The sequence below is a fragment of the Lissotriton helveticus genome, chromosome 5_1 (genome assembly GCF_964261635.1).
Source record: "Lissotriton helveticus chromosome 5_1, aLisHel1.1, whole genome shotgun sequence".
Taxonomy (NCBI): domain Eukaryota; kingdom Metazoa; phylum Chordata; class Amphibia; order Caudata; family Salamandridae; genus Lissotriton; species Lissotriton helveticus.
This window is the reverse complement of record NC_136065.1, coordinates 1,174,311,884-1,174,339,106: the sequence shown is the minus strand read 5'-3', so window position 1 is coordinate 1,174,339,106 and position 27,223 is coordinate 1,174,311,884. Positions and strand designations below refer to the sequence as shown.

Genomic DNA, 27,223 nt, shown 5'->3' with positions numbered 1-27,223 from the left:
ACAGGTACACAGCACAATATCAATTAGTATAATGAATTCAAGCTGTAATAATCACAAAAGTTGTGTTCCTCTGTTTTGATTTCTTTTTTTTCCCAAAAATTGTAGTAGAAGAGACAGTACAGCCGACGCGTTTCGTCCCAACTTGGGACTTCTTCAGGGCGGATTTTTAATCAAATTGTCGGACTAGTAAGTTCTATGGAGTCTGGTTGTCGTGTCGGACCACAGTCTAAAGTCTTGATAAACGGAATCAAATAGAAATGTCCAAGAATCTCAGGGAGATGAGCAGAAGATGACTGATACGTGCAAAGGACAGTCAGAGTTATCGAAGTATGAACTACGCCAATCCTTCAAAAACAGAAAGGGGGTATACACGTCCCAGACAAAAACACAGACAGTATATATAAGACTATGTTCAATGCTCGAGGTCCGCTAATGTTATCCCAAAGGAGTTCTATGACGAAAAGGAGTGATTGTAAGCTGGTTATTGGAGAAAGATTTGCCCCATCTGATTTCCAGGATTAGGTAAGGTGTGAATGATTACCATGATTGTATGAGTGTGCACGTGTGAGGAGCGAGTGGTGTTGAATGGATGGGGGTATGAAATCAATATGATGTACTGATTTGGTGTATATACAGTTTAATAATATCAGCTGCGTTGCGGTTCTCGAGGTACATATACTCGCAAGATTGCTTCCAAATAGGAAATTATAAATATGAACTAAAAGATTTTGTCCTTTGGGTCAAATTATGCAGCTGTATACATGTATTGTGAGCATTTACGTTGATTTTTTTCATGGAATAATCAAAAGGAGAACATTATATAGCTCTGCATATATAGTATTTACTCACTCGTTGTTTTATGTATTATTCAACTGTGAAAAGTAAAATGTATAAAAAGACTATACATTAAAGACATGAATCCCTAAAACAAAAACAAAAAATAAACTAAGAACACGAGATCCACAGAAGGTTGATTTTATCTTTATTTGGCCAGTTGTGAGCTACCTGTAGCCCTGGTAGAAGGAGTACATGTCTGATAGGACAACCCATTTAATTTGATTATTTGTCGCAGGAAACAAGTTCAAGCTCACCCTACTTATAGATGCCTAGACCACTAGGCTTCTAGGAGATGGAATGTTGACTGCTGAATGAAGGCAGGCTCACGTGGGGCAGGTCTGTGGTATTTAGTCACTTGCCTAGTCACCAGCAGAAAACAGCAGGGATTGGCCAAAGTGCCTATTAATGAGTCCTTGAGGATTTAATTAAAAGGCAAAAAGGCTCCGTTTATGCCTGGCCAGGCATAAGAACCTCTGTAAAGACATTCTTTTATTTATGAATGGTAGCGGCAAGTCTAAAGGGACAGTCCTGCGCCGGAAAACTACATCAAATGATGCTGATTCTTCAGTTGAGAAACGGGGGGGGGGGGCTGGAAGAGGTCGGGTGGGAGTGTGTGGGGGGGTTGTGATACAATTCAGTGTCAGGGGAACTGTCCAAACCACTGGCCTCTTGTAATTCCGAAAGGAGTTTGTTTGTGTCATAATTGGATGCATCATCCCCGTCAACTCCACTGTCACCACCCAGACCTTGTTGGCGGAGATCAAAATCTGGTCTAAAAGTGTTTTGGAAGGCTTTCGGGTGACTTTTAGCTTGTGGTAACCTCTTGTCTGAGTTTGAATAGGTTGGACCAGTTCAGTCAGAACATGCATGGAAAACTATTTTGGTCGCAGTCAAGTCAGATTAGATTTGGGGTCAGACAAAACAATCAAGTCCTCCTCCAGAGTTCCGTGGCACCGATGTGCCAGGAATATGCATAAATCTTGGAAGGTGAAATCGAAGCCAGGTTGAGCGTCAACCATGGAGTTGGGGCAGACCCCACAAAGGGTTCACAAGGTATAGACACAATTGAGGATAGATCCAAGGACTTTACTCCAACTGGATTAAACTCAAGTTCCTGGGTCCCGAAGGCACTACAGAGAGCATGAGGGGGCCACATACTTTCAACATAGCTTTTCCGAAAGCCTCTAACTCATGTAAAGTCACCAACTTATAAAGGAATTCTGGGTGCATAGAAATAAGCTGTGAAATTGGTTCCTTGATAGGAGACAGAGACCAAAAGAAATCCTGACCTCTGTGCAACTTCTCTGGTCAAGAGTGACGAGATGGGTAGGAATCCTACTTTTTTTCTAGTGTTTCTTTTTAGACTTCAACTGACCTGAGGATTTCAAAAGTGAGGAAGACTTTGCAGGAACAGCCCTGGGAGTGGGTCCTCGAATTTGACTGGGAGCGACTGATCTACCACGTAGAGTTTATCTTTGTGGTACAGGATCGTCTTGTCATTCATGTGGGCACAGTGGCTGCAAGACTGAGTCGTGCAACAATCCTAAACACCACAGACATACCATGCATGGATGATTCACTCACATGTTTGTCACAGTCCCTACAAGGTTAAACCCAGAGGTTTGAGGTGATGACATGCTCTACTGCACACCGTGAACAGAATTTGAGGAAAAACACTTGTCAAAAACAAGGAAAAACACCTGGAACCAAACCCAGATCCACATTCAAAGGTGTGGAAAGAAATTAACTGAGGCATGTGCACAGCGGCGGCTTCAGTGTAACTTCCAGAGCAGGACAAAGCCAATGGGGAGCCACACAATGCCACAAACTGTAACGTTTGAGTAATACTCTGAAAATAACTCCAGATCCCTGTCTGGTGCCCCTGAGGGTATGCACAAAGAGAAGAATCTGGGGTTAGAATTATCCATCAGAAAAAAACAATTCATAATAATCACAAGGAAATGTCACAATTGAGACCTTGGATGTTATTTAAAGTATTCCCGACTGGCTAAACACACTAAATGGTTTTAATTTATTTCTAACAAAGACAAACCATAAAAGTGGAAAATTACTACTTACTGCATGATTGTTTCACAACTTCACTTGTGTGATTGTCTAGAACAGTTGTCTGACATTCTCCATCAGTATAACTTGCATGACCAGTCTCCAAAAGATATTTTGAAACATTTACAACTGGCTTTGACACTTCATCAATAACCTCCACGAGAGATGTGTTTTCAATCTTCTTCACAACTTTCACAGTGACAATCTTATTAGCTACTTTTTCCTTCATCGCAGAAACAGCATCTGATGTCCATGTACCTTTTGATGGCTTCACGCCTTAAAAGTGACATTGAAAAATTGTGTTAATGGTAATTTAGAGCTCAAGTTATTACAGATTAAAGCAATCCACATTATTTTGTTCTCAAGTGATATCTAAAGACTTCCAATTCAATTAATATGAGCAATTAAAAACAGACCTCGATGACCTAGTAGAGTGCTTCAGTACTTTGCTCTGGGTGTCACAGATAGCTCAGGAGACTTTGTGTGGACAAGGGGGCCACTCAAACAAAGCAATACCCTACCAATTGAAAATCAGATAAGAAAACAGCCACTGAGTCATCACATTTAGTGTCAACCTGGTGGTATAGGGAATGCATGAAACATGACACTCTTCGTCCTATGTCTTTCCCATGCATATTTATGCCTGGGACACTGAGGGCATTCCGTGAGCATGAAATTGAGGCACACGTGTGTGTGAACTTGTGCACAGAAATTTAGAAGATAGATTTTATCATATCAGAGTGCTGAGGAGGAGGGTAGCATAATCCATCCACCACATGTAAAAAGCATCTGCAGCACAGGGACTTAATTTCTTTGCTAATTAAGAGTTATGCAGGGTTACCTTATCCTGTCTAACAAATTGTTAACTTGGGGAAAACTACAACGTATAAACCACCTTTTAGTGACCCACTGTCTTACCCCATTCGGCTTAAATTAAAACAATTGATAACATTATTTGAACAGCTATCTAATCCAGGGATGTGGAATTCCTATTGCCCAACATCCAGGATATAATGTTTGGGGTCAAGGGCAACAAGTTTTCAAGTGTATTTTGTCCTTCAGACAAGTAGGTCCAACCCCCTGCAGCACAAACCCTTTGGCTGCCCGTTTGCAGTAACACATTATGGATCAGGGATGGGCACTGTCTGCAGTTAAGGTAATCATTTAGTCCATATGTTAATGCTGTTCAAACTTGTATTTATACTTCATTAATTGAAAACCTTTATTATTAGGGTAAGTGCTCTAAGTAAATGTTTTTAAGCTTTGACTGCGCTACTGACGGTGGTTCCAGGATAAAAATGTGTACACACGTTTTCAAAGTTTAGCAATGTAAGGCTATGTATAATGCTCCCAGAATGCTCTCTGATTTGGTGCAAGTATTTGCAGAAGCTTGAAAGCAAGATTGATGATTCTTTATTTTTAAAATAAAATGTTCATAAAAAAATAAAGCAGGAAAAAAACATTTAGCTAAACTACTGTAAAATTTTAGGTACCATTTCTTTGCATCATCATTTAGTAACAAGTGTTGATGCATGCTAGTATTTCCCCAAAATATTTGTTCCTTCTGGACTACGCCAGCTCTCCACAGCTACCACTGAGAGAGCTTTCCAAGGTTGTTTAAAACCACTAAAAATACCATAAGGGTTGTCTGGATTGGTGCAAGGTGCCCACTTACGTAAGAGTACACCATATAACAAGCCAGCTTCTCACAAGGGGTGATTGCCTGGGTAGGTAAACTTTACACAATCGCCTATTCCAAATGCACAGCAAGCATGAAATCACAAATATGACACAACCGCTTCATACCCACATCAGACAGCTCGCCACAACAATAAAGAGTAGTGACACAGCATTAGGAGAAAACGCAAGCCTTCACTCGCATTCAGGAAAAACTCAAGATGTTGGATGTTCGGTCGGTGAGGGGTTGGCTGGCCACACCGCAGTGGTATTCTGACGAGGGGGCAGGCTGCCCCACGACCTGCACATAAAAGCAGGCACCATGTCGCTTCACCCATGTCAATCGGGTGCAACCTAGATCAAAAGGACCCCATTCTTCAATATTTTTTGGCCTCCATCTAGTGGTGGCCCTTTCAATTCCGAAACAGGATGACACTGGTGCCGAAAGCCAGTTCTTTGTGCACTAGAGATAGTGGTGTCCCCTTAGAATTTAGTAGTTCATGCACAGATAAGCAACAATATGCCACAAAGTCAATAGGGAGAGTCACCAGGGCAATCAGCCATCTCAGTACTTTATTCATAGCATGACAAGTCCCAGCCCAACACCTAATTCCCAGCTCAAGCTAGAGATCTTACCTCCTCCTCTCCCCCAATGCTTCCAAAACAGCTAAAGTCTGCTTTTCGGGCCATGTTCCTCCTAAAGCAGCAAGAGTTGTGTTCCACTAGGTAAGAAGCCCCTGATTCCAAAAGCGGGCAGCAAGCCCAAAGCATCCTGGAACCGAGGGAGGGGGGACCAGAGGACCTCACGAACATTGTCCAGGGAAGCAATAGGCTGATACCGGTCAGTGCCAGATCCGAATTGCACGGGGGCACGGAGCAGCTTCTAAATACCCACTGGCATGTCGCATTAGAACCAACTCCACATGAGACCTTAGGAAGGCGCCCAATAGCCTGCAGGAAGAAGCCCAAAAAGAAAGTTTACAGAAAAAGGGTGTCTCCAAAACACCCAACTCCACTAGGGAAAACCTTGCTGCACACCACGTGCAGGGACTAGAAGGGCATACAAGCAACAAACAGCCGCAACCCCCCTATTACAACACGCCCCCTTCCTTTCAGGGTGCTTCGCCCATGTGTAAGTCAAAATGTACTATCCTCAAGTGGATCCACCGACCTCCCCTCCCCGGAACACTTGAGACCCTGAGTTGCATCATGCTTGGCGACGGTTAGGGCCCGGAGGGGCAGAGATGGCGCCATTGGGGTGGGGGAGGGGCAGATGCTGATTGCGGTCATGCCACATGATCTTGTATTGCATAACAGTTTGTTGACGGGTGGAGTGTGGGTCGGGAGACGCTCGAGACAGAGCGGGCCTTCTCCCGGACTTTGTGCCCGCGAGTTGGGTGGGGGTTGTTTGAAGCCTAGTGGGTAGTTGGGAGGGATCCATTGGAGCAGTGAGTCTCTGGCCTCCCGTTGGGGGTTGGACACTAGCTGCGCCGCGACAGGTACTTCAATGTTGCTGAGGTATGGGGTGGGGGGTTGGCGGTTGTCACAGTTTGAGGAAGGGGAAGGTAGGAGTTAGGATTGTTAGGGGAGGTAGGGACTGGGGGGTGTTGGGGGGTGGCGGTTTTGGTTTCTGCACGGTGTCTACGGAAGTCGGGAAGTGTGTATATGTGTGTATGCGGCCTCTGCTGCCGGACGGTTTGCAAAAATGGCATATTGATGGCGGTTGACGGTCAGGAGGGGGAACCCCCTCGAGCTTCATTACGAGTGTTGAGCTGGAATGTGCGAGGGGTGCTTGATAAAATCAAGAGGGGTGCAGTGCTACGGATGGGAAAGAGAGAAAAGGCGGATGTCATGCTCCTTCAAGAAACACACCTCATGGGCACCAAGACCCTTGGTCTGCGTAGATACGGATTCGACCAGGTGTTTCACGCCGGGTTTGCGAGAGGGTCCAGAGGGGTTGCGATTTTGATTCACCGCAGAGCTCGATATGTACATGAGACACAGTGGTTGGATATGCATGGTCGATATGCGTTGGTCAAGGGGATGGTGGGTGGTGAGCCCATGGTATTTGGCAGTGTCTATGCCCCGCCACCACTGCAGGAGGCTCTGATAGAGCGACTGTTTGATGTCTGGGCCGAGATCCCGCATGTGTTCACTATTGTGGGTGGGGATTGGAACGATGTGATGAATGGACGACTTGATCGATATAGGCCTGGGGTGGGTCCACTTCCCGAGGTTGTCACAAAACTGAGCAGGATGGCGCAGGGGATGGGTTGGATGGATGCCTGGCGATACCAGCATGCATGTAGTCGTGAATATACATTCGTCTCTGCAGTCCATAAGTCCTTCTCACGCCTGGATTACCTCTTTATCCCCCAACCCTGGATAGGGAGGGTGGGTTCTACTTCGATACTTCCGAGAGGCCTGTCGGAACATTCTCCGATCTCTTTGACGCTGCTCCTAGATGCGACGCGCCAGCCGTTTCGATGGCGCCTCTCCACATGGCACCTGCAGCGTGATGACTATCAGTCTCACATGAGGGAGGCGATAGCGCATTATTGGGCGGAGAATGATGGACCCGATACAGATGTCATGACTCAGTGGGAGGCTCTGAAGCCGGTGCTCCGCGGAGTGGACATTGCGTGGTGCGCAGCCAACCGTCGGGCCCGCCACTTGGCCCTCGAGGAGGCGGCGAGTCAGGTCCGAAGCTGGGAGGCGGAAAGCACGTTGAGTGATGGTGGCGACGCGGTGAGGCAGCTGCTCTATCATCAACAGGTGTACTCCTCCTTATTACTAGATGAGGCCCGCCAAGTTTGGCTAGCTACTCAGAGTAGGATATATCAATGGGGGGACAAAGCTAGCACGATGCTTTACCGACTGTGCCAGGGCACATTTCAGGCCCAGCCCCTGCCGGGGCTCCGGGACGAACTGGGTGGTCCTATAGTGGCCCGACGGTCCTGGCCGATACTTTTGCGCAATACTATGCGACGTTGTATGCCCCCCGGGAGTCGCTCCCGGCGGAAGAGGTAGACAAATTCCTGGCGGACCTTCCGCCCCGGGCGCTCTCAGACGAGGCTCGTGCCCGTCTGGATCTCCCGTTGTCGGCTGAGGAGCTGGGGGAGGCTCTAGGTGAGCTGAACTCTGGCAAGGCCCCTGGACCTAACGGCTTCCCGTGTGAGTTCATGAAGACGTTCCATCTTCAACTAGGGATGCGCTATAGGAAGGCTCTGGAGGCGGCCAGGGATTGTGGATGTATGCCGGCAGACTGGCGACACGCGGAAGTGGTGGTCTTCTGCAAACCGGGAAGGCCGCCGGATCGCCCTGAGTCGTACCGACCGATTTCCTTGCTTAATTTCGAGGCGAAGGTGTTGGCCAAGGCACTGGCGAAGCGCCTACTCCCTTACATTGCGGACCTGGTTCACCCTGACCAAGCCGGTTTCATGCCCCATAGAGCGACGCGACATAATATCCGACGGGCACAGTTAATAGTGGAGGCTGCGCGTGCGGCGGGGATCCCGGCGGCCCTTTTCCTGGCGGATATTGATAGGGCATTTGACTCCCTGAGCTGGCAGTTTCTCCGGGCGCTTCTTCTCCGCCTCAATTTGGGCCCGCGCTTCCTGTCCTACATTCATTTACTATATACTGACCTGACGGCGGCGGTGAGAGTAGCGGGAGCAGTATCTAGTTCGTTCCAGCTAGGCAGAGGTACCCGTCAGGTGTGCCCCCTCTCGCCTTACCTGTTCGCTCTGGCGATGGAACCACTGGCGGCATGGGTGAGAGTGGATGCGCAGCTACATGGGGTAGAATGGATAGGGGGCCCGTCGGATAAAATCGCGCTCTATGCGGATGATGTCCTCTTCTTTCTTACGAACCTAAATAGATCTGGGCCTAGAGTCCTGGAGATCATGCGCATCTTTGGCAAGGTGTCCGGACTCACGCTGAATGTGCAAAAGTCGAAATTGTGGGCCCTAGGAGGCGGTGACGCCCTAGGCCCGTGGGCTTCGGCCCTCCAGGTGGTGACGGAAGGCCTGCAGTACCTCGGTGTCTTTCTGACCGATGAGCCGAGCGTCTCGTGGAACCGCAATGTGCTCCCCGTGTGGGACAGAGTAAGGTCAGATATGCAAATATGGTCCAGGATGCCCCTTAATGTATATGGGCGATCAAACATCTTCAAAATGGTAGTGCTGCCCAGTCTTCTTTACCAACTGCAGAATCACCCGTATCCTATTTCATCGCGGTGGTTTCGGCAAGTGAACTCAGCCCTGGGTCGGTTCTTATGGACAGGGGGGGGCAGTGAGGGTGGCGCTCCGCACCTGCTTCCTCTCGACCTATAGTGGAGGGCTGGCGACCTCGGACGTCCAGTCTTATTATCAAGCTTCGCACCTGCTGGTCCTCAATGACTGGTGGTATGGGGATCGGGGCGACCCGACCTATGCTCTGGAAAGGTACCTGATGGACCCACACACACTCCACACGGTCTTATACTCGGCGGTCCTCAGGAAGAGACTCCCGGTGGTCACTCAGACGGTGTTTAGGGTGTGGCGCGAGGCGCTAAAACGCATGGGTTGGTGGAACAAATTGACGGGGGAGACCCCTTTATGGCACAACGGGAGGTTGCCAGCGCTGGCGTCCCTGCGCGGCTTTGAGGGCTGGGACGCCATCGGCATATCGACGCTGGGCAACGTTATGAAAGGTGCGGTTCTCAAATCATTCCAGGCTCTGCGTGATGAATACGAAATGCCCCAGTCCCAGTTCTTTCGATACCTGCAGCTCAGGCACGCCCTGGCCCCCGCTATAGCGGACTTGACCTCCCTGCCGGAGTTCAGTCCCCTAGAAGTTAAACTATTTATGGGGGAATTGGAATCCAAAAAAATCTCTAGCATATACCAAACATTGGTTACCCACTGTTCCATGTCCCTTGATAGGCTGCGCCTGGTGTGGGAGGAAGAATTGGGCAGTTTGGAGGAGGAGAACTGGAGAGAAGCCCTTGAAGCCCCTAGAGGGGCAGCAATCGCAATGCGACTGCGCTTTATTCAATTTAAATACCTTCATAGGGCGTATTATACAAGGGAACGACTGTGGAGGGCGGGACTGATTGCCTCCCCGGCGTGCCTGAGATGTGGAAGTGAGACGGGTTCCTTTATTCATACGGTATGGGAGTGTGTGCGACTGCAGAGATTCTGGTCCGGAGTGTGGGATTGTTTGGAGGAGGTGTTAGGCTGGGACCTTCCTCGCACACCGAAGCTGGGCCTCCTGCATGTGTTGGAACGGGTGGTGGGGAATGTGTATAAACGCCACTTGCTCCTATTGGGCCTTGTGGTGGCCAAACGAGACATTGCCCAGGCCTGGAAGGCGCCTCGAGCCCCGTTGCTAGAAGTATGGAAACGAGGCCTGGACTATAATATGGGGCTGGAACGCCCAATATTTGAGGCCAGGGGGTGTCCTACGAAACATTTTAGGATCTGGAAAAAGTGGGCGGACTACCGGGGCCTACTGCTGGACCCCCCGGTGCCTCGAGACACTGACATTGCACAAGTCCTGCCTGTCTCTGGATGAAGGGGCGCACACACAGCTCTTTTACTGGCTACACTTCTCTTGATAGACGATGTTTACACCGTGCGGGGTTGTGGGAGGGTACCGGGTGGGGCAGCGGAGGGTGAGTTGTGGGGGGAATGTTGACAGAATATATCTAAACGTGATTACCTAATGAACGTGCTGCATCTCTGATTCTTTTCCGGGAGCGGTGCATTATTTCCTGTATTCTGTCTATTTCTGAAAACCAATAAAATTTTGTTCTGAAAAACAAAAATGTACTATCCTCATCTGTAAAAGTACACACACACACGTTATGAAAAGTATGGTATTAGCAGGCTAGCAACAGTGATAAAACACTAATTAGGTAAGTAGGAGAGTAATACACACAGGAGGGGGGGGGTTATGGGAATGACCCACTAAGCCAAAATCCAGGTACACCATGACTAAATGTTCACTGTCTCCTAAAAATGACTCCCCAAATGAGGCCACCTACCTGTACCACCACTAAAAATGTACGCAAAATAAACCTCCTCAATGTTGCCCCCAAAACTAAAACAGGTACAGCAATTTCCAAGACCAAATAACGATACAAATTGTTCTGAAATCTGACCTACAACTCACAGCTCTTATCCAACAGGTCTGCAATCAAGCCCTACATGCACCATCTTTACTGCAGCCCACCTTCTCTCTTCATTAACAACCTTTAAAGTCCCAACGAGGCACAAGGGTTCAAGCCAAAAAGACCACAAACTATTTTTACAGACACTTTACACTGTGCCAAGCAAAGTCACCCGGGGACACTTAAAAGCTGCATACGAACACTCTAAAGACCAACCCAAGACCTGCAATGTTTAACACCTTCAATGCTACAGGGAATTTTTCTCCTGTGCTGAAAGCTCCAGATTTGCCTTGTTCATGACAAGGTCAGCTCGTCATAAGCACAGCTCCAGTGGTACTGCATGACAAGCTGACCTTGTCATTAGCATGGAAGCGGTTAAAAAACAACTTTATTGCACCTTTCTATCTAGTCTGCTTAGCATGGGTGTGTCCGCATCCATCCACAGCGAGAAATTAGCCTAGTAACATGGAGCCTATCTCTACATTTCTGCTGCGCTTGCGTAGAGACCTCTCCCACCTCATACGCTTACACTGAACCAAAAGCAAGTATCTTGCAGGCACTACACAGTGCACTCTTGCGCTACACATGGTACCAACACATGACAGCCATGTTATGTCTGCTCATTGATACCCCATGCTGTGGGCAGAGTCAGACTTTACCTATCGAACAAGTTACTTACCTTCGGTAACGATATATCTGTAAGAAACAGTAGTTAGTATTAGATTCCTTACCTTAGAATATCCCCAGGCGTCAGTCTGGATCCGGAAACTTTTGCGTAGCAGTACCCCTGCGCGTCGGTAGGCGTCGTCTGCAGGCGTCCCCTGCGGCTCCGCGTCGTCGGCGTCGTGCGCCGTGATGACGTCGCTGGAGTATATAGACGCCGCCTCCGCGCGCTGACGTCAGTTCTTTGCACACAGCTTTTCCGCGCCAGAACACGCAGAGCCATGTGAGAACTAACACTGGTGCCATTTGAAACTAGGGCCCTGAAAGGGATGTCCTTAACCCTAGGTATCAGTTCGCAGAACGGGGAGGATGGGTGGGGCGGTAAGGAATCTAATACTAACTACTGTTTCTTACAGATATATCGTTACCGAAGGTAAGTAACTTGTTCATCTGAAAGAAACAGGTTAGTATTAGATTCCTTACCTTAGAATAGATACCCCAGCAATACCAACCCCGGTGGTGGGTCTGCGAACCAATACAACCTACACCAGAAAGTCCTGGAGGACCGAACGACCAAAGAAGCCATCCCTCCGGACTTGACTGTCCAGGCAGTAGTGCCTCGCAAAGGTGTGCAGCGAGGCCCACGTGGCCGCCTGGCAAATGTCCTGCAAAGGGACTCCCCGGCCCAGGGCAGTAGTAGCCGCCGTGGCCCGAGTGGAATGGGCCCTCAGCCCAACAGGAGGCTCCTTCCGAGCCAAAGAGTAGCATGCTTTGATGCACAGGACGACCCACCGAGAGATGGTCCGCTTCTGTACCGCCCTTCCCTTCTTCTCACCCACGTAGCCAACAAACAGTTGGTCATCCACCCGGAACTGGCGTGTGCGATCCATGTAAAATGAAAGCGCACGTTTTGGGTCCAGACGATGGAGCCGCTCTTCATCCTTCGAAGGATGCGGAGGCGGGAAGAAGGAGGGCAAGGTGATGGACTGCCCAATGTGAAAAGCAGAGACTACCTTGGGCAGGAAAGAAGGTCTAGTCCGAAGAACCACCTTATCAGGATGAACAGACAAGAAAGGAGGTTTAACAGAAAGAGCCTGGAGCTCACTCACTCTCCTGGCAGAGGTGATAGCCACCAGGAAGGCCGTCTTTAAAGTGAGAAGACGGAGAGGACAGGAATGAAGAGGCTCAAAGGGAGCGCACATCAGGAAAGTCAGAACCAGGTTCAAGTCCCACTGAGGCATCACGAACGGAGTTGGGGGATACATGTGCGTGATGCCCTTCAAGAATCGTAACACAATAGGGGACTTGAATAAAGATGGCTGATCAGGTAGCCTCAAGAAGGCGGAAAGGGCAGAAAGATAGCCCTTGATAGTGCCCAGAGCAGAGCCCTGCTGGGCAAGGGAAAGGAGGAAGAGGAGAACCTCAGACAGAGGGGCAGAAAGGGGATCCACAGCCTTTGCTGTGCACCATGCCACAAATCTGTTCCACCGGCAGGCGTATACCGACTTTGTGGAGGGACGCCTGGCTGCCAGAATTACATCACAGACTTCAGGAGGCAAGTCAAATGGCCTCAACTGCCGCCGCTCAATCTCCAAGCATGGAGGTGGAGACTGGACAGGTTCGGGTGGAGGACCGTCCCCTGCTGCTGCGACAGAAGGTCCTCCTGAAGGGGCAGGCGGATCGAGGGACCGACTGTCATGCTGAGTAGCTCGGGATACCAGTATCTTCGAGCCCAGTCCGGGGCCACAAGGATAACTTGGGCCCGGTCGCGCTGTTGTATAGCTCCTATATATCCTTATATCGTGTTAAGTTAGCATAGGTACATTTGAGATTTAAACGCCATTTTTTCCTTTCTTGCAACTTCTGCACACGACCCTCATTTGTTGACTTAGCTTTCAACCTAGTAGTTTGCCGTGGTGAATGTGAGAATAATATGTTATTGCTCTGATATCTGCTTTGTTTAATAAAACATGTCTGCACGGAGAGTGCTGAAGTTTCAGGAGCAACACGATATGGAATTGTTATGAGGTCTGATCTTCACGCCTTCATAGTCATAACACAAGTGCAGCCTTTGCCAACTTGGACTTGAGGCGGGATTGATATTGCTCTGCACGAGAATTGTTAACACACTTGATGCGGTGCACATGCAGAGAGAGCTGGTGTATGATGATGTGATTCCTTCATGCTAGGACACTAAGGTATGGGCCCGCCCTAAAACAACCCAAAGAGACCTTCTTAGATAATAATATAATATATGTGTTAGGGAGGGTGAGATATAAGTGTTGTTAACTCTTATTCATTACAGCATGTTAACATGCTGTCACCATTCGCTTTTTATGTCTTAGTAACTATGCTGATAATTTTGCTATTGATAATAAGTATACTTGTATTATCAAAGATACTGCGCCTGAGAAGACGGCATTAGTAAATAAACATTTCAAATGCACATGTGTCTTCTTTACTCCATGTTCTGGTTTGTAATGATAATATAACGAAAGAGTGTTCATGAGTCCCACGTACCCTGAGGTACTGTAAGTTCATGTTCTGGTTTGTCTAAACATTGGGTGTTTGATATGTCCAATGAGACACTGTAGCTAGCTAGGTAAGGGGTGAGTTGGTTGCTAAGGTAAGTTTTGGGACATCCTAATTTGCCGAGGTTCCACTCCTCTGTGCACAGTTCTGTGTGAGTACAGAAACCCTGCAACATGGCGCCCAACGGTTTCGGTGGTCTTATATCATGACACTCGAGTAGTTTATCATTCATGCCTTAACCCCTTCACATCCGTTTCCGGAAAACGGGGTGTTGGTGAAACCTACCTATTTTTTGAAATAGGTCTTTATTCAAGCTTGATTCTTACTCAAACGGTTTCTTTGAATTACTACCCAGTTGTGCTACAAAGTATTCTTTGTGTTTTCTTGTTTCCAATTCTGTAATGGCGGCAGCGGTGGCTATTGCGCAGCATAGTCGCGTAGCGATACGCAACCATCTTCAGACGTACCAGGTCCCAGTAGATGGGATGGCTGTGATTTTCGTGGTGAGTGCAGATCCGGCGTTTCCTTACGAGTTGTTTTACTCTTGGGTTACGTTTCCGGCTGTGGACGCTAATTCTGGTTTGTACCACTCCTACACCGCCTCGGATGTCCCGGCTGAATATACGCCATACAGGGCATTGGAAATACCTATTGATCATTGGCAGCATCGAGTTTGGTTTGATGGCGCCCTCCCCCACTCTATGTCCCGTGCGAGGTTAGGTCCACTCTCAATTCCAGGTACTAATTGGCCTGCGTTGGGTGGCTTTACCCCGCACCCGAATCACGGGGCTTGTACCCTGGCAGAAATACGCAGGCTGCATGTAGTTTCCATTTCCGTGATTCGTGCTTTAGTGCAATACATCGGTCGACATCTTCCTGGTGGTCCCCAGGGGGGTGCGGCCGCCCCCATGGAACGAGGCGGAATGCGTCTCAATCCTGTTATGGTAAATTCGGTTTTTGGTGCGCGTCCTGTTGACAACGATGACTTCCCATTCTGGCTAGCAGAGAAGTTTGATCAACTGGAAGCGGTTTTTCCGAACTCTACTCCTGCTGATAAACATAGAATGTTGACGATTACTCTACCGAAGGATATTACTCCTGAACTTGCTGACTGTGACAGCTGGGGAAAAACATTTGCGGCGGTTTATACAAGGTGCTTCGGCACCCCGTCTATGACTGCCCTGCCTGAAATCGTTAGACGTGTTCAGAATGATCACGGTCCAGAGGCAGCGGTTGAATTGGGTATGCGCCTGTGTGGTTCTTTTGAGATTGTAAGTGATCTCATTCTCTCCAATGTTAAAGGAGATGCAGTTAACTTTCAGGTGTCGAATGCTTTGGCTGCTCTGCCCGATGCCGACAAACCCCGCCAGTTAGCAAAGATTGTGGTGGCCGCTTATAAAACGATTGGCCGCACAAGTAGAGGTCTGAAATATTTTCCAGTGAAGGAGAAAAAACAACCACAGGGACAATCTGCAGTGACAGATGCCCAGCCCAAGTCCAAGAAACAAAATTGGCCTAAAAAACAGACACAGGGGAAGCAGACAATGCAGACTCAGAGTACTTTTCCTGCAATAGAAGCTCCTGCGCCATCCGAAAAAGTTTATGATTTGCGCGACCGCGCGATGATTAAATCACCTGATCGTTTTCAGGGTTCTGATCAACGCTCTCCTCGTTCCTTTCAGGACACATCGGCCCCGAAGACCGGTGGAGGAGGAGGGGGTGGACGTGGACGTGGTGGCCAACAAGGACGTGGTCAGTCCCGCCAGACGGACGGCGCGGTGAAGCAGGAGGATTCTACGCCTAGGCGTCCGCAGTTTGCGAAAAAGAAAGTCGCAGACTTAACAGCGCATCGATATGCCACAGATAGTGAGAACGCGGCTTCGGAATCTGACTTGGGCTCTGACGTTGCTGGACAGCGCGGCGGAGATAACAATAGTCAGAGAGGCGCTGCGTCCACTACTGAGGGTGACAGCGACTGATGTCTACGTTGTGATAGAAACAGCGGATACGAGACTTGCTCCACCTGAAAGACTATATGAAATTGTCCTGTTAATTGAAGGTGACATACAGCGTACCGTTAGAGGTGTATTTTGGGAGAATCTGTCTTCCACATATGATATTTTACTTTCGGAGGCTGACTGGCCCCCACCTTTTGTGCTCGCGGCGCCGCGAGGGGAGGAGGTAATCCTACCCAGTTTCGCGAACACTGTCTCGAAAGAGCATGCGCAGCATTTTGCAGAAGAGTGGGCTCGGGCTCTCGCGCCGGCTCTGTACCGTAACCAATGTGGTTGGGATAAATTGTCGCCTTGCCACGAAATTCCGTTGCGGTCTCAGCCGCAGCCTCAACCTCAATATCCCATTCGGCGTGAAGCAAAATCTTCCGTCGCGGAAATCCTTGAACAATTGGAATATCAGGGAGTTATTGAAACGTGTGTGTCACCGATGAATAATCCCCTTTTTACTGTGAATAAACCTGACGGATCATATCGTTTGGTTTTGGATTACCGGCATTTAAACTCGCATTGCCGTAACTGTGCAGTACAGAATACCCACGGCTCTGCCCTAGTGGATAGTCTCGTGCGTAAGCGTTTCAAGACAACGCTTGACATATCCAATGGTTTTTATGCCCACAGATTGGACAGCTTTAGCTCCCAATGGACCAGTTTTACAAGCGCTGGAGTCCAAAAGCAATTCCGGCGTCTTCCAATGGGCTACAAGAATAGTCCTGGTGTATTTACCGCTCGAATTGTCTCTATTCTGGAGGCACTCGACCCTGATGCTTTTTCGTATGTGGATGACATATATCTCACAGACGACGATATTTGGGAGCATCTGTGTCGTGTAAATTCTCTTGTTTGCAACTTCGCAGACATGGGTTACAAATTCAACTTTGCAAAATCGCACATTGCTGAACACACAGTGTTGTTTTTGGGCTATGAGCTCAACAATGAAGGTAGAGGTTTGGCTCCTCACTTCTTGGAGAAGTGCGCACAATTGCGCGCACCAACAACTCTGAAAAAATTACAATCCTTACTGGGCTTTTTGAATTTCGGCAGAACTTACATTCCGGAATATGCCCAGCGTATCAAGCCTTTGTATGCTTTGATACAACCAACTTTCTCAAAATCATGCTGGCTGCCTGAGCATTCAGCCATTTTGCAATCCTTGCAGGCTGATCTGCTCGCTTCTAAATATTTACTGACTCGTGATAACCACACCAACCTGGTCATAAGAATAATTCCTGGGACGGTGGGTTTCACTTACCTCACTTTTAATGAAGGTGACACAGTACCTATCGCTTACAAGTCACACTTGTACACTTCGGCTGAGATGCGGTTTCCCACAGTGGAAAAAGTTTTAACTGCTGTACAGATGGCAATTCTAAAAGAACGAGCTCTGTCACAGGGGAAACGCATGCTGGTGGTAACACCCTGTCCTCATTTGGAGGCAGTCACGAAAGCCAGTGTACCAAATTCAAAAGCTTTGCACCCTCGGTGGATTCAGTGGGCTGCGTCATTGTCATCCTCGGATGTCATGTTTATTTTTGACGCTTCCTTACGGTCGCAGGAGTTCTTGCAGTATGAATTCGTTCACCCTGCTCCTCTGGCGATGCGACCTTTGGAGGACTTCCATTGCATCATTTACACTGATGGGTCGGCGCAGGTTGCGCATGGCTCTAAACATGCCTACGTTTCCGCATGCGCCATTGTGGTCGGTGCTATGTTGAATGATGAGTTCATTTCCAGGGAGGTACACACGTTGCCCCTGGGCGATTGCACCGCACAATTGGCAGAGCTTCGTGCTCTCTTACTAGCTTTGGAGTACACAGATCCAAGTGTTACTACTCTAATTGTAAGTGATTCTTACTACTGTGTCCAGTCTTACAATGAAAACTTGTTCTTTTGGATTCAAAATGATTTTCATGATTCCAAGGGTAGCACAATAAAACATAAAATGATCTGGGTTCGAGTGACATAGCTTAAGGCTATGTTGCCACTCGTTTATGTGATTCATACTCTCGGTCATCAGCGCGTGGGAGTACACGCTCTTGGCAACTCGCTTGCTGATGAAGCGGCGAAATCAGCAGTATCTACATACTTAGTTGCAGCAGTTACTAGGTCTAAAACCAAGATTGATAGCGACATCTTGGCAGCGATTGCTGCCTCTGAGAAGGGAAGTAAACATCCTTCGGGATTCCCTTCGAAGTATAAATACCACTTAAGTCCCGAAAAGGTTCCTTTTGTGACAATTCCTGATGTTGGGGAACGGCTGATTCCCAACTCGGATCGCAGAACAGACTTGATTGCAGCGGCTCATGAAGGTGTGGCGTCTGCGCATGCGGGCGTCTCAGCCACTGTAACGCACCTACAACAACGTTTCTGGTGGCGGGGACTGTACAAACAGACGCGTGATTATGTCCTTCTTTGTGACATATGCCAGCAGATTAAACCTTCAACTGCTACGCGTCCGCCTCAGACTCAGTTGTACATTTCTAATAAACCACTAGGCTGTGTTTATTTAGATCACTGCGGTCCATTTTCATCTGATACTGCGTATAAATACATCTTAGTAGCAGTTGACTCATGCACACGCTTTGTGTGGTTATGGCCACATCGCAGCGCTGATTCCCGGACTGTCATCAGAGATTTGCGTATCTTTATAGGGATTTTTGCCTGTGGTACCTTCCATTCGGATCAGGGTCCGGCTTTCGCCTCTAAGGCGTATAAGGATGCCATGACTTCGATGGGGGTCCAAGTCAAGTTTTCGTCACCCTACAGACCCGAGGGTAATAGTGTAGTTGAACGAATGAACCGTGATTTAAAGCAATCTTTGACAGCCCGAGTTATAGGCACTGGCAGAAATTGGCTGGCTCACCTCTATGGCGTGCAGCGTGCTCTTAATAATCTCCCTAGAAGGTCTCTGGGTGGGCGGACCCCATACGAAATGCTCTTTGGCATCAAGATGTTCGTCCCTGACCTTGACGGTCTAGACTCGGTGGTTCGCGCCACTTCCTTTGACGCAGATGAACATTGCAATGTTTTACAGAATCTACAAAAGACGAGAGACGCTCTTGCAAAGGAACATTTGCCCTCCACATCGGATGATGCGTTGCAGATCCCGGTAGTTGGCTGGCTACCCCAAGTTGGAGAACTGGTTCGAGAGAAGATCGACAACAAGAAAGAGTTTGGTCCCTCCTATCGAGCTCCGGTCCCAGTGCTTGGAGTGAAGGGCACAAGAACAGTCATTTTACCACCACTTCCAGGTCGTAAGGAAAACAGGTTTATTTCTATTGACAATGTCAAGATACACAGAGTGGCCGATTCTTCTTAGCATGACACCGGCTGTTTCCTGTCCTTCCATTGTGAGAAATTCGATTATGCCCACTGCTTCTAATAATGAACCTGAGGTGGCCATCGAATTACCTGCTGTTTCCACTCCATTATTGAATAATTTACCAGGAACTAACCTTGATGAGACAGACTATACATACCCCACTGATTTGTCCATGCCTGACCTGCAAGCTCGTTTAGCCACGGAATCCAGATTTTCATTTGACTCTGCTTCCCTTGCCTCGAAAAAACCCTCTAAAATTGCATTATATGCTAGCCTGTTTAAAAAACATTTTTTGATACCTCCTTGGATATACATTTGGCTGGTCCTTTTTTCAGTTTACCTTTTTATGTCAATTGGTTTTGTGTTTTATTTTTTTCGGATTATGAATGGACACTATGTCGAGGAGAGAACTTGCATTACTCATTTGAATGGAACTTTGGCCCCACTTTCCTCTTCACATTCTACACACAGATTAAAAAGAGACTTGACTTTGGTTAACATCACAGCTTGGCCTGTTCTGGATGGAATCGCGTGGGATGCTGTTCGTTTTCAGATTCATGGTCCAACGGAAGTCGTTAATGTTCCTAATGTACTGAGAGTTAATATGGGGGATGTGGTGAAGCAAAACATTCGTTCTGATGATTGGGATGTTAATGCTGTGGAAAGTTTGTTTTCTGATTTGAAATACTATGCTGCCTTTGATGCTGAGGATTTATATTTAGAATCTGCTAATTATGGTGAATTGTTCTGTTACCAACATTATGGCAATCACTTCTTACACAAGACATCTTCCCGAAGGGATGCGGTTAATTTTACTCAGTGGGAACATTGCCCAGCACCTACACAAGGGAGTTCAGAAACGTTTCTTAAAAAGTATACTTATTTCACTGACTTTAATCAGTCCAATCCCGAGTCCTTTTATTTTAAATTTCAGAAACAGCCACTGTCCAAGGTTCGACTTACAAATACAAAATTGTTGTATTCGAAGGCCTTCCTAGATGAATTAGTTACTGGGGGGTATGAGTTATGGAAGGATACCATAGACCTTAAATCAGTTTGGGGCTCAAGGGCCTGGCAGGTACGAGGCACTGAGGCTTTGCACCGTGCATGTCTCATCCCAAATCATATGTGGTTTTTGAATGAAACCATTTCCCAAACCACATGCTTTGGATTGGCTACATCTAAAAGGTTAAACACCCCGTCTTTCCCGGAGTTGGAGGAATATGAGAATTGGAGTAATTTTACTAAATTGTCCATTAAAGATATACAGGCTCTGCTTCTGAATTCCTCCTTTAACATTTCCAGTATGAATCCCAAGGGTTGGCTGCTTTGGCACCGTGGTGCTGATTCTTGCCAAAAAAGATTTTTAAATATGACTGACGGTTTTAAGGCTGTTAGATCTGATCCCCGTTTTGATTTGAGTCATACTGTCACCTCTTACTCTGTGGGCAAGTTGTGTCAAGCTTGGCTGAAACATTCAACTTTACCTGCGGTTAAGTATCACCTTTCCAAACTGAATGCAGACGTGGATTTGAATGATTTCATTAAGGGCCCAGCTAGTGGCAGGTCGAAAAGGTGGTTATATGGCGTTTACAATGAAATTTGGAAACTCTCACAGATTGAGGCTGCTTCACGCCTTAGGGCTATTGATCAGGCAAATCTTGAGAAAGTGCTTGCAGTGGTTGACAATAGCATTAACGTGCTTTCCTCTAGAATTTACACATTAGATAATATTGTGTCGTCTGTTGTTGATATTGTGCATGATGAAGTGTCTGTATTATACCATGGTCAAAATCAATTACGTTCAATCATGCAGTTTGCATGGACACTACAGACTCTAAAAATGGGTAAAGTTCCCTGGGGATACATGAACGTTTCCTCTTTATTTGCACCTTTTAATTTGACAGACAAACAACGCTTGCTTTCAATGCGTGATGCTTCCTTTTCTATGCTCCATATTGAAAGATTGGAATCTTTACCTTTTTCTGTGGCTGAGACCACTGCTGCTACGTGGCTTATCCACGGTTTAATAACGCTGCCTTTTGCTTTATATAAGTTTTCAAATTGTATGAAATATGTGCCAATAGGTCGTTTTGAACCCTTAGGTAGCGGTTTTCTTCATGAGGTCTGGTCACTCCCATACACATACAGATGTTTTAAGGATGAACAAGAAGTTTATCTAACAGGGGATGAGTGTACCGAGACGCCAGATCATTCTTTAATGTGCAGACACATACAGTTACACGGTTCATGTAACAAGGACCGACCGAATATGACTTGCGTTTTACAGGGCACGCCAGTTCCTGCTATCATCCCCACGTTTAAATTGTTAGAGAATGGTAGTTATTTAATGCTCAATAATGAAAACTGCTGTGGGTTAATTAAAGGTATAGCTTTCATAGTAACGGTTAGTGAGCGAGTTATTTGCTGCAGAAATGTTCTTTATCCTCCCACACGTGAACATAGGGAGTCTTCCATTTGGCCACAGATACCGACCTTGGGAGCAGAATTCAGCGGCATGGCTAGAATAAGAGCTCTATTGTCCCAGAAAGAGGTGGCCTTGAGCTCGGCCCGTGAAACTTTCGTGCTTCACATTGCTAACACCCGCACGGAGGTTCAGGCTCTTTTAAACACTGATTTGCCCTTGCATTTCGGAGCCATGGTCCGTTCTATCTTTAACGCGTCCTCCACGACGGGCCTAGCACATTTTTTTAAAGTTGTTAGCGGTGGTCTCGTGACTTCCTTTGAGAAGATTTTTGGAGTCATCCCTGCTTTCTTCCATTCTATTTTTTCATCCTTGTTTGGAGGATTTCCGTTTTTGCTTGCATTAGCGGCTGGCGCATTGGTGGTTTTCTGCCTTTTTAAATATGGATGCCCTTCCTGTGCAAGGCCACGCACAGCTACTACTGACGCGGTTTCGCAACCGCATGCTTGATTACTATGGCACACTGCCGTTAGCGACTCTAAGCACGGCGTTTGGATTATCTTTTCGGTTCTCCTATTTCACCTGTGTCCAGCCTGTATTTCACTGCCTGACCTGTGATTTCCTTTGGGCCATTGATTTGTGTCTCTGCGGACCAATATCTTCTGACGTCGATTTTGATCAACTGATGAGTCCTATCATTGCTCACGAGTTGGTTTGTTCTGACGAAAGGATTATGGCCTTGGCGGTGGCACATGGACTAATGGGTCCCTGGGATGTGTTGTCGGCAGCGCAAAATTTCTTGGAACGAAGTTTTCTTGAAAACCCACCGAGCTGTCCTCTGATGGTTATAGAGGATGCGGTGCTGGAAGATCACGTATGTTCCTTTCATCTTTTAAATTGGATGGCTGAACTGTTTTCGGATGAGGACAGTGACTTCCTCCTGGAGGCTGTTGCGGCTTACTTTTCATATACAGTCTTATCATAGACACTGCCTCAAACTGACATGCTGATTGATGGCATTTCCTTGATTTTATTGACTTTTAGTCAAAACATTTTATTTTTGCTTGCCTATTGGCTTGAGCCACATTATACTTGTGGGCTATTTTTTAGCATTAGTTTTTATAATTGAATTTTTATTCATGCTCGTTTATAAATGGATTCTGCTCTCATGTGATGGCACTTCTGTTATCTTATTTAGTCCGTTCTCGGATCATGGGGGGGTGTTGTATAGCTCCTATATATCCTTATATCGTGTTAAGTTAGCATAGGTACATTTGAGATTTAAACGCCATTTTTTCCTTTCTTGCAACTTCTGCACACGACCCTCATTTGTTGACTTAGCTTTCAACCTAGTAGTTTGCCGTGGTGAATGTGAGAATAATATGTTATTGCTCTGATATCTGCTTTGTTTAATAAAACATGTCTGCACGGAGAGTGCTGAAGTTTCAGGAGCAACACGATATGGAATTGTTATGAGGTCTGATCTTCACGCCTTCATAGTCATAACACAAGTGCAGCCTTTGCCAACTTGGACTTGAGGCGGGATTGATATTGCTCTGCACGAGAATTGTTAACACACTTGATGCGGTGCACATGCAGAGAGAGCTGGTGTATGATGATGTGATTCCTTCATGCTAGGACACTAAGGTATGGGCCCGCCCTAAAACAACCCAAAGAGACCTTCTTAGATAATAATATAATATATGTGTTAGGGAGGGTGAGATATAAGTGTTGTTAACTCTTATTCATTACAGCATGTTAACATGCTGTCACCATTCGCTTTTTATGTCTTAGTAACTATGCTGATAATTTTGCTATTGATAATAAGTATACTTGTATTATCAAAGATACTGCGCCTGAGAAGACGGCATTAGTAAATAAACATTTCAAATGCACATGTGTCTTCTTTACTCCATGTTCTGGTTTGTAATGATAATATAACGAAAGAGTGTTCATGAGTCCCACGTACCCTGAGGTACTGTAAGTTCATGTTCTGGTTTGTCTAAACATTGGGTGTTTGATATGTCCAATGAGACACTGTAGCTAGCTAGGTAAGGGGTGAGTTGGTTGCTAAGGTAAGTTTTGGGACATCCTAATTTGCCGAGGTTCCACTCCTCTGTGCACAGTTCTGTGTGAGTACAGAAACCCTGCAACAGCGCCTGGTCTTCTTCAGCACTCTGGGCAGAAGTGGTATAGGCGGAAAGGCGTACAACAGACCGCAACTCCACTCGCGCCGAAAGGCGTCGCCGAGCGAGTGCCGTCTTGGAAACTCCAACGCGCAGAACTGATGACATTGCGCGTTCTCTTCTGTGGCGAATAGATCTAACCAAGGCTCTCCCCATTGCTGAAAGAGGCCTCTCGCCACGTCCGAGTTCAGACGCCATTCGTGATCCACCGAGCACCGACGGCTGAGTTCGTCCGCCCTGGCGTTCAGAGAACCTGCCAGGTGTTGAACCGTCAGAGTCACGCCCTGACGTTCCAGCCATTGCCAGAGACGCAGAGCCTCCTGGCAAAGGGTCCACGACCCCACACCGCCCTGTTTGTTGCAGTACCACATGGCGGTGGTGTTGTCCGTGAACACCTGCACTACACTCCCGTTGACAAAGGGGAGGAATGCCTTCAGTGCTAGGCGAATCGCCCGCAGCTCCAACAGGTTGATATGGAGCCGGGACTCCGCCGGAGACCAGATGCCTCTGATCTCCGCCTCTCCCAAGTGGCCACCCCAGCCCTGGAGGGACGCGTCCGTCACAACCACGTGCTCCGGTTGGGGAAGGGAGAGGGATCTGCCTCTGACCCAATCGCGGTCCGTAAGCCACCACTGCAACTGTCTCGCAGTGCCCTCCGAGATCAGGACATGGTCGGATAGGTTGCCCTGATGCTGGGCCCACTGAAACTTCAGGTCCCACTGCAGAGCCCGCATCCGCCACCTGGCGTGATGCACCAGTAGGATGCAGGAGGCCATCAGCCCCAGAAGCCGCAGCGTCAACCTGACCGAAACCCGGAATAACGGCTGAAAGATGGGAATCAGAGCCTGAATATCCCGGACCCGCCGTTCCGGGGGATAAACCCGAAACTGCGCCGAGTCGAGAACCGCTCCGATGAAAAGGAGCTTTTGAGAGGGACACAGGTGTGATTTCGGCACATTGATGGAAAACCCCAGCTCGTGCAGGAGGTCTGCCGTCATCTGAAGGTGGTGGACGACTGTCTGGGGCGAGCCCGCCTTCAACAACCAGTCGTCGAGGTAGGGGAAGACTGAAATCCCTAACCGGCGCAGATGAGCTGCGACCACCGCCATCACTTTCGTGAACACCCGTGGGGCGCTGGTAAGGCCGAATGGGAGCACGATAAACTGAAAGTGCTCCTGGCCTACCGTGAACCGCAGGTAACGCCGGTGGGCCGGCAGGACGGGGATGTGAAAATACGCATCCTGCAAGTCCAACGCTACCATCCAGTCTTGAGGGTCTAGAGCAGCCAAGACCTGAGCCAAAGTCAACATCTTGAACTTCTCCTTCCGGAGGAAGCCGTTGACGTTCCGTAGGTCCAAGATAGGACGGAGGCCTCCTTTGTCCTTCTTGGGCACCAGAAAGTAGTGGGAGTAGCAACCACACCCTACTTCTGGCCCAGGAACGCGCTCGATGGCCCCCTTGGCCAAGAGGGCCGTAACTTCCTCCTGCAGAAGTGTCAAGTGGTCCCCCGACACACGGTGGTTCTGCGGTGGCATGGCTGGAGGAGTGGACTCGAAGGGGAGGGCGTAGCCCCTTCGAACGAGCTGCAGCACCCACCTGTCCGATGTTATCGCGCGCCAGCGGGAGTGGTGATGGCGAACCCTGCCACCCACTGGCGTCACGTGAGCCCGAAAGCTCGGACTAGGAAGGCTTGGATGCAGCAGCGGGGGGAGGCGTGGACTGACCTCGCCGCTGGCCTCTACCGCCACCACGGCGGAAACCACGGCCGCCACCGCGCTGGGGAGCGTTCTGCGGCGCGTGGCTGGCAGCACGTGTGGGACCGCCCCTCCCTAGGCCACGAAAGGGGCGAAACGAACCCGTCTGCTGGCGCTGGGTCGAAAGACCCAAGGACTTGGCCGTGACCCTGGAGTCCTTGAAGCGCTCCAGCGCGTGGTCCGCTTTGTCACCAAACAGGCGACTGCCATCAAATGGCATGTCCATGAGTGTATTTTGGACGTCTGGCGAGAAGTTGGCAGATCTCAGCCAAGCATGGCGACGAATCGCCACCGTCGTGGACATAGCCCGTCACAGAGGGTCGGTCGTGTCCAGACCACAACGGATCGAGTACCGCGCCGCCTCCCGGCCTTCAACCAAGGCCCGGGTGAGCTTGTCCCGCACTTCCTGGGGGCATTGCGGCAAACACTCCTCGACCGTATCCCACAGGGAGTGGGTGTAGCGGCCCAAGAGGCACGCGGTATTACAAGACCGCAGTCCAGCGCTCAAAGAGGAAAAGACCTTTTTACCAAATTGGTCATACCGCTTTGATTCCCGATCGGGCGGAGCCGACGGGAACGCGGACTGTGAAGTGGAGGCCTGGATCACCAGACTCTCCGGGGAGGGATGGGTGGATAGGAAGGCAGGGTCGTCCGAGCACGGACGGTGACGCCTGGCAACGTTCCGGTCAACCGGTGCACCGGAAGCGGGCCTGGACCAGGTGCCCAAAAGGACATCCGTCAGGGCCTCATTAAACGGCAGCAGAGGCTCCTGGGGGCATGACTGCGGTTTAAACACTTCGGTCAGAATGTTCGGCTTGACCTTCGCGACAGGGAGCTCAAGGCTCAAGGCCTTGGCAGCCCTCATCAGGACCACCGAATAGGCAGCACCTGCCTCAGACGCCACAGGGGTCGGGGAGACAAACCCAGGGTTGGGCGACTCGTCCAGACCACTGGCATCACCCAGATCACCTACCCAGTCCACATCATACTGGCAGGCACGGGATAAAGGGTCCTCAGACCCCTCCCAACCCTCTCCATACTCGTCCTCATCGCCGTATTCTGGATCGACGATATAGACCTCGGGGTCAATGGGCCCCATCGGCGCCGGATCCGGCGTCGGACGACACCGGTCCGACTCCGCGTCAGGAGTCAGAGGGGGAATGGGGGTGGCGCCGCGTGGCGTCGGCGCCGGGGACCCGACGCCGGCCGGAACCGACGGCGGAGTCGCTGCACCGCGCGGAGGCGGTACCACGGGTTGGCCCAAAGGAACCGACGCCGGAGAGGCCGGTAGACCAGCCGGCGACGAACCTGAGGGGCCCAGCGGCGCCGGGGCCGGAGCCACCGGCGGCGTCGAGGCAGGAGCACCCGAACCGCTCGGGCCCCCAGATGGGACCGACGGGCCCGCAGGCGCCGTAGGCCCCGCCGGAGGAGACCTCGCCCTCATAGCTATGAGGAAGGCCTCGATCTCCTCACGCGACGCGCCTTCCCCAGGGACCGACGGGTATGGGGCAGACGGCGTCGGCGACCCACGCGGGCCCGCGTGGGTGGGGCCACCCGAGCCCCCGGCCAAATCACGCGGGCATCGGGGGGAGTCGGG

The 27,223-nt window shown here is 49.0% G+C and overlaps 1 protein-coding gene across 2 annotated transcripts in view; it reads right to left on the bottom strand.

Moving 5' to 3' along the window:
* The window catches only part of TDRD1 (tudor domain containing 1), a 2,637,228-nt gene that overhangs the window by 1,387,092 nt on the left and 1,222,913 nt on the right, over positions 1-27,223 (bottom strand). For both annotated transcript variants that reach the window (XM_078643866.1, XM_078643867.1), the window contains exon 15: positions 2,917-3,177. In XM_078643866.1, coding sequence (XP_078499992.1) covers positions 2,917-3,177 — 261 coding nt within the window. The remainder of the gene's footprint in view (positions 1-2,916; positions 3,178-27,223) is intronic.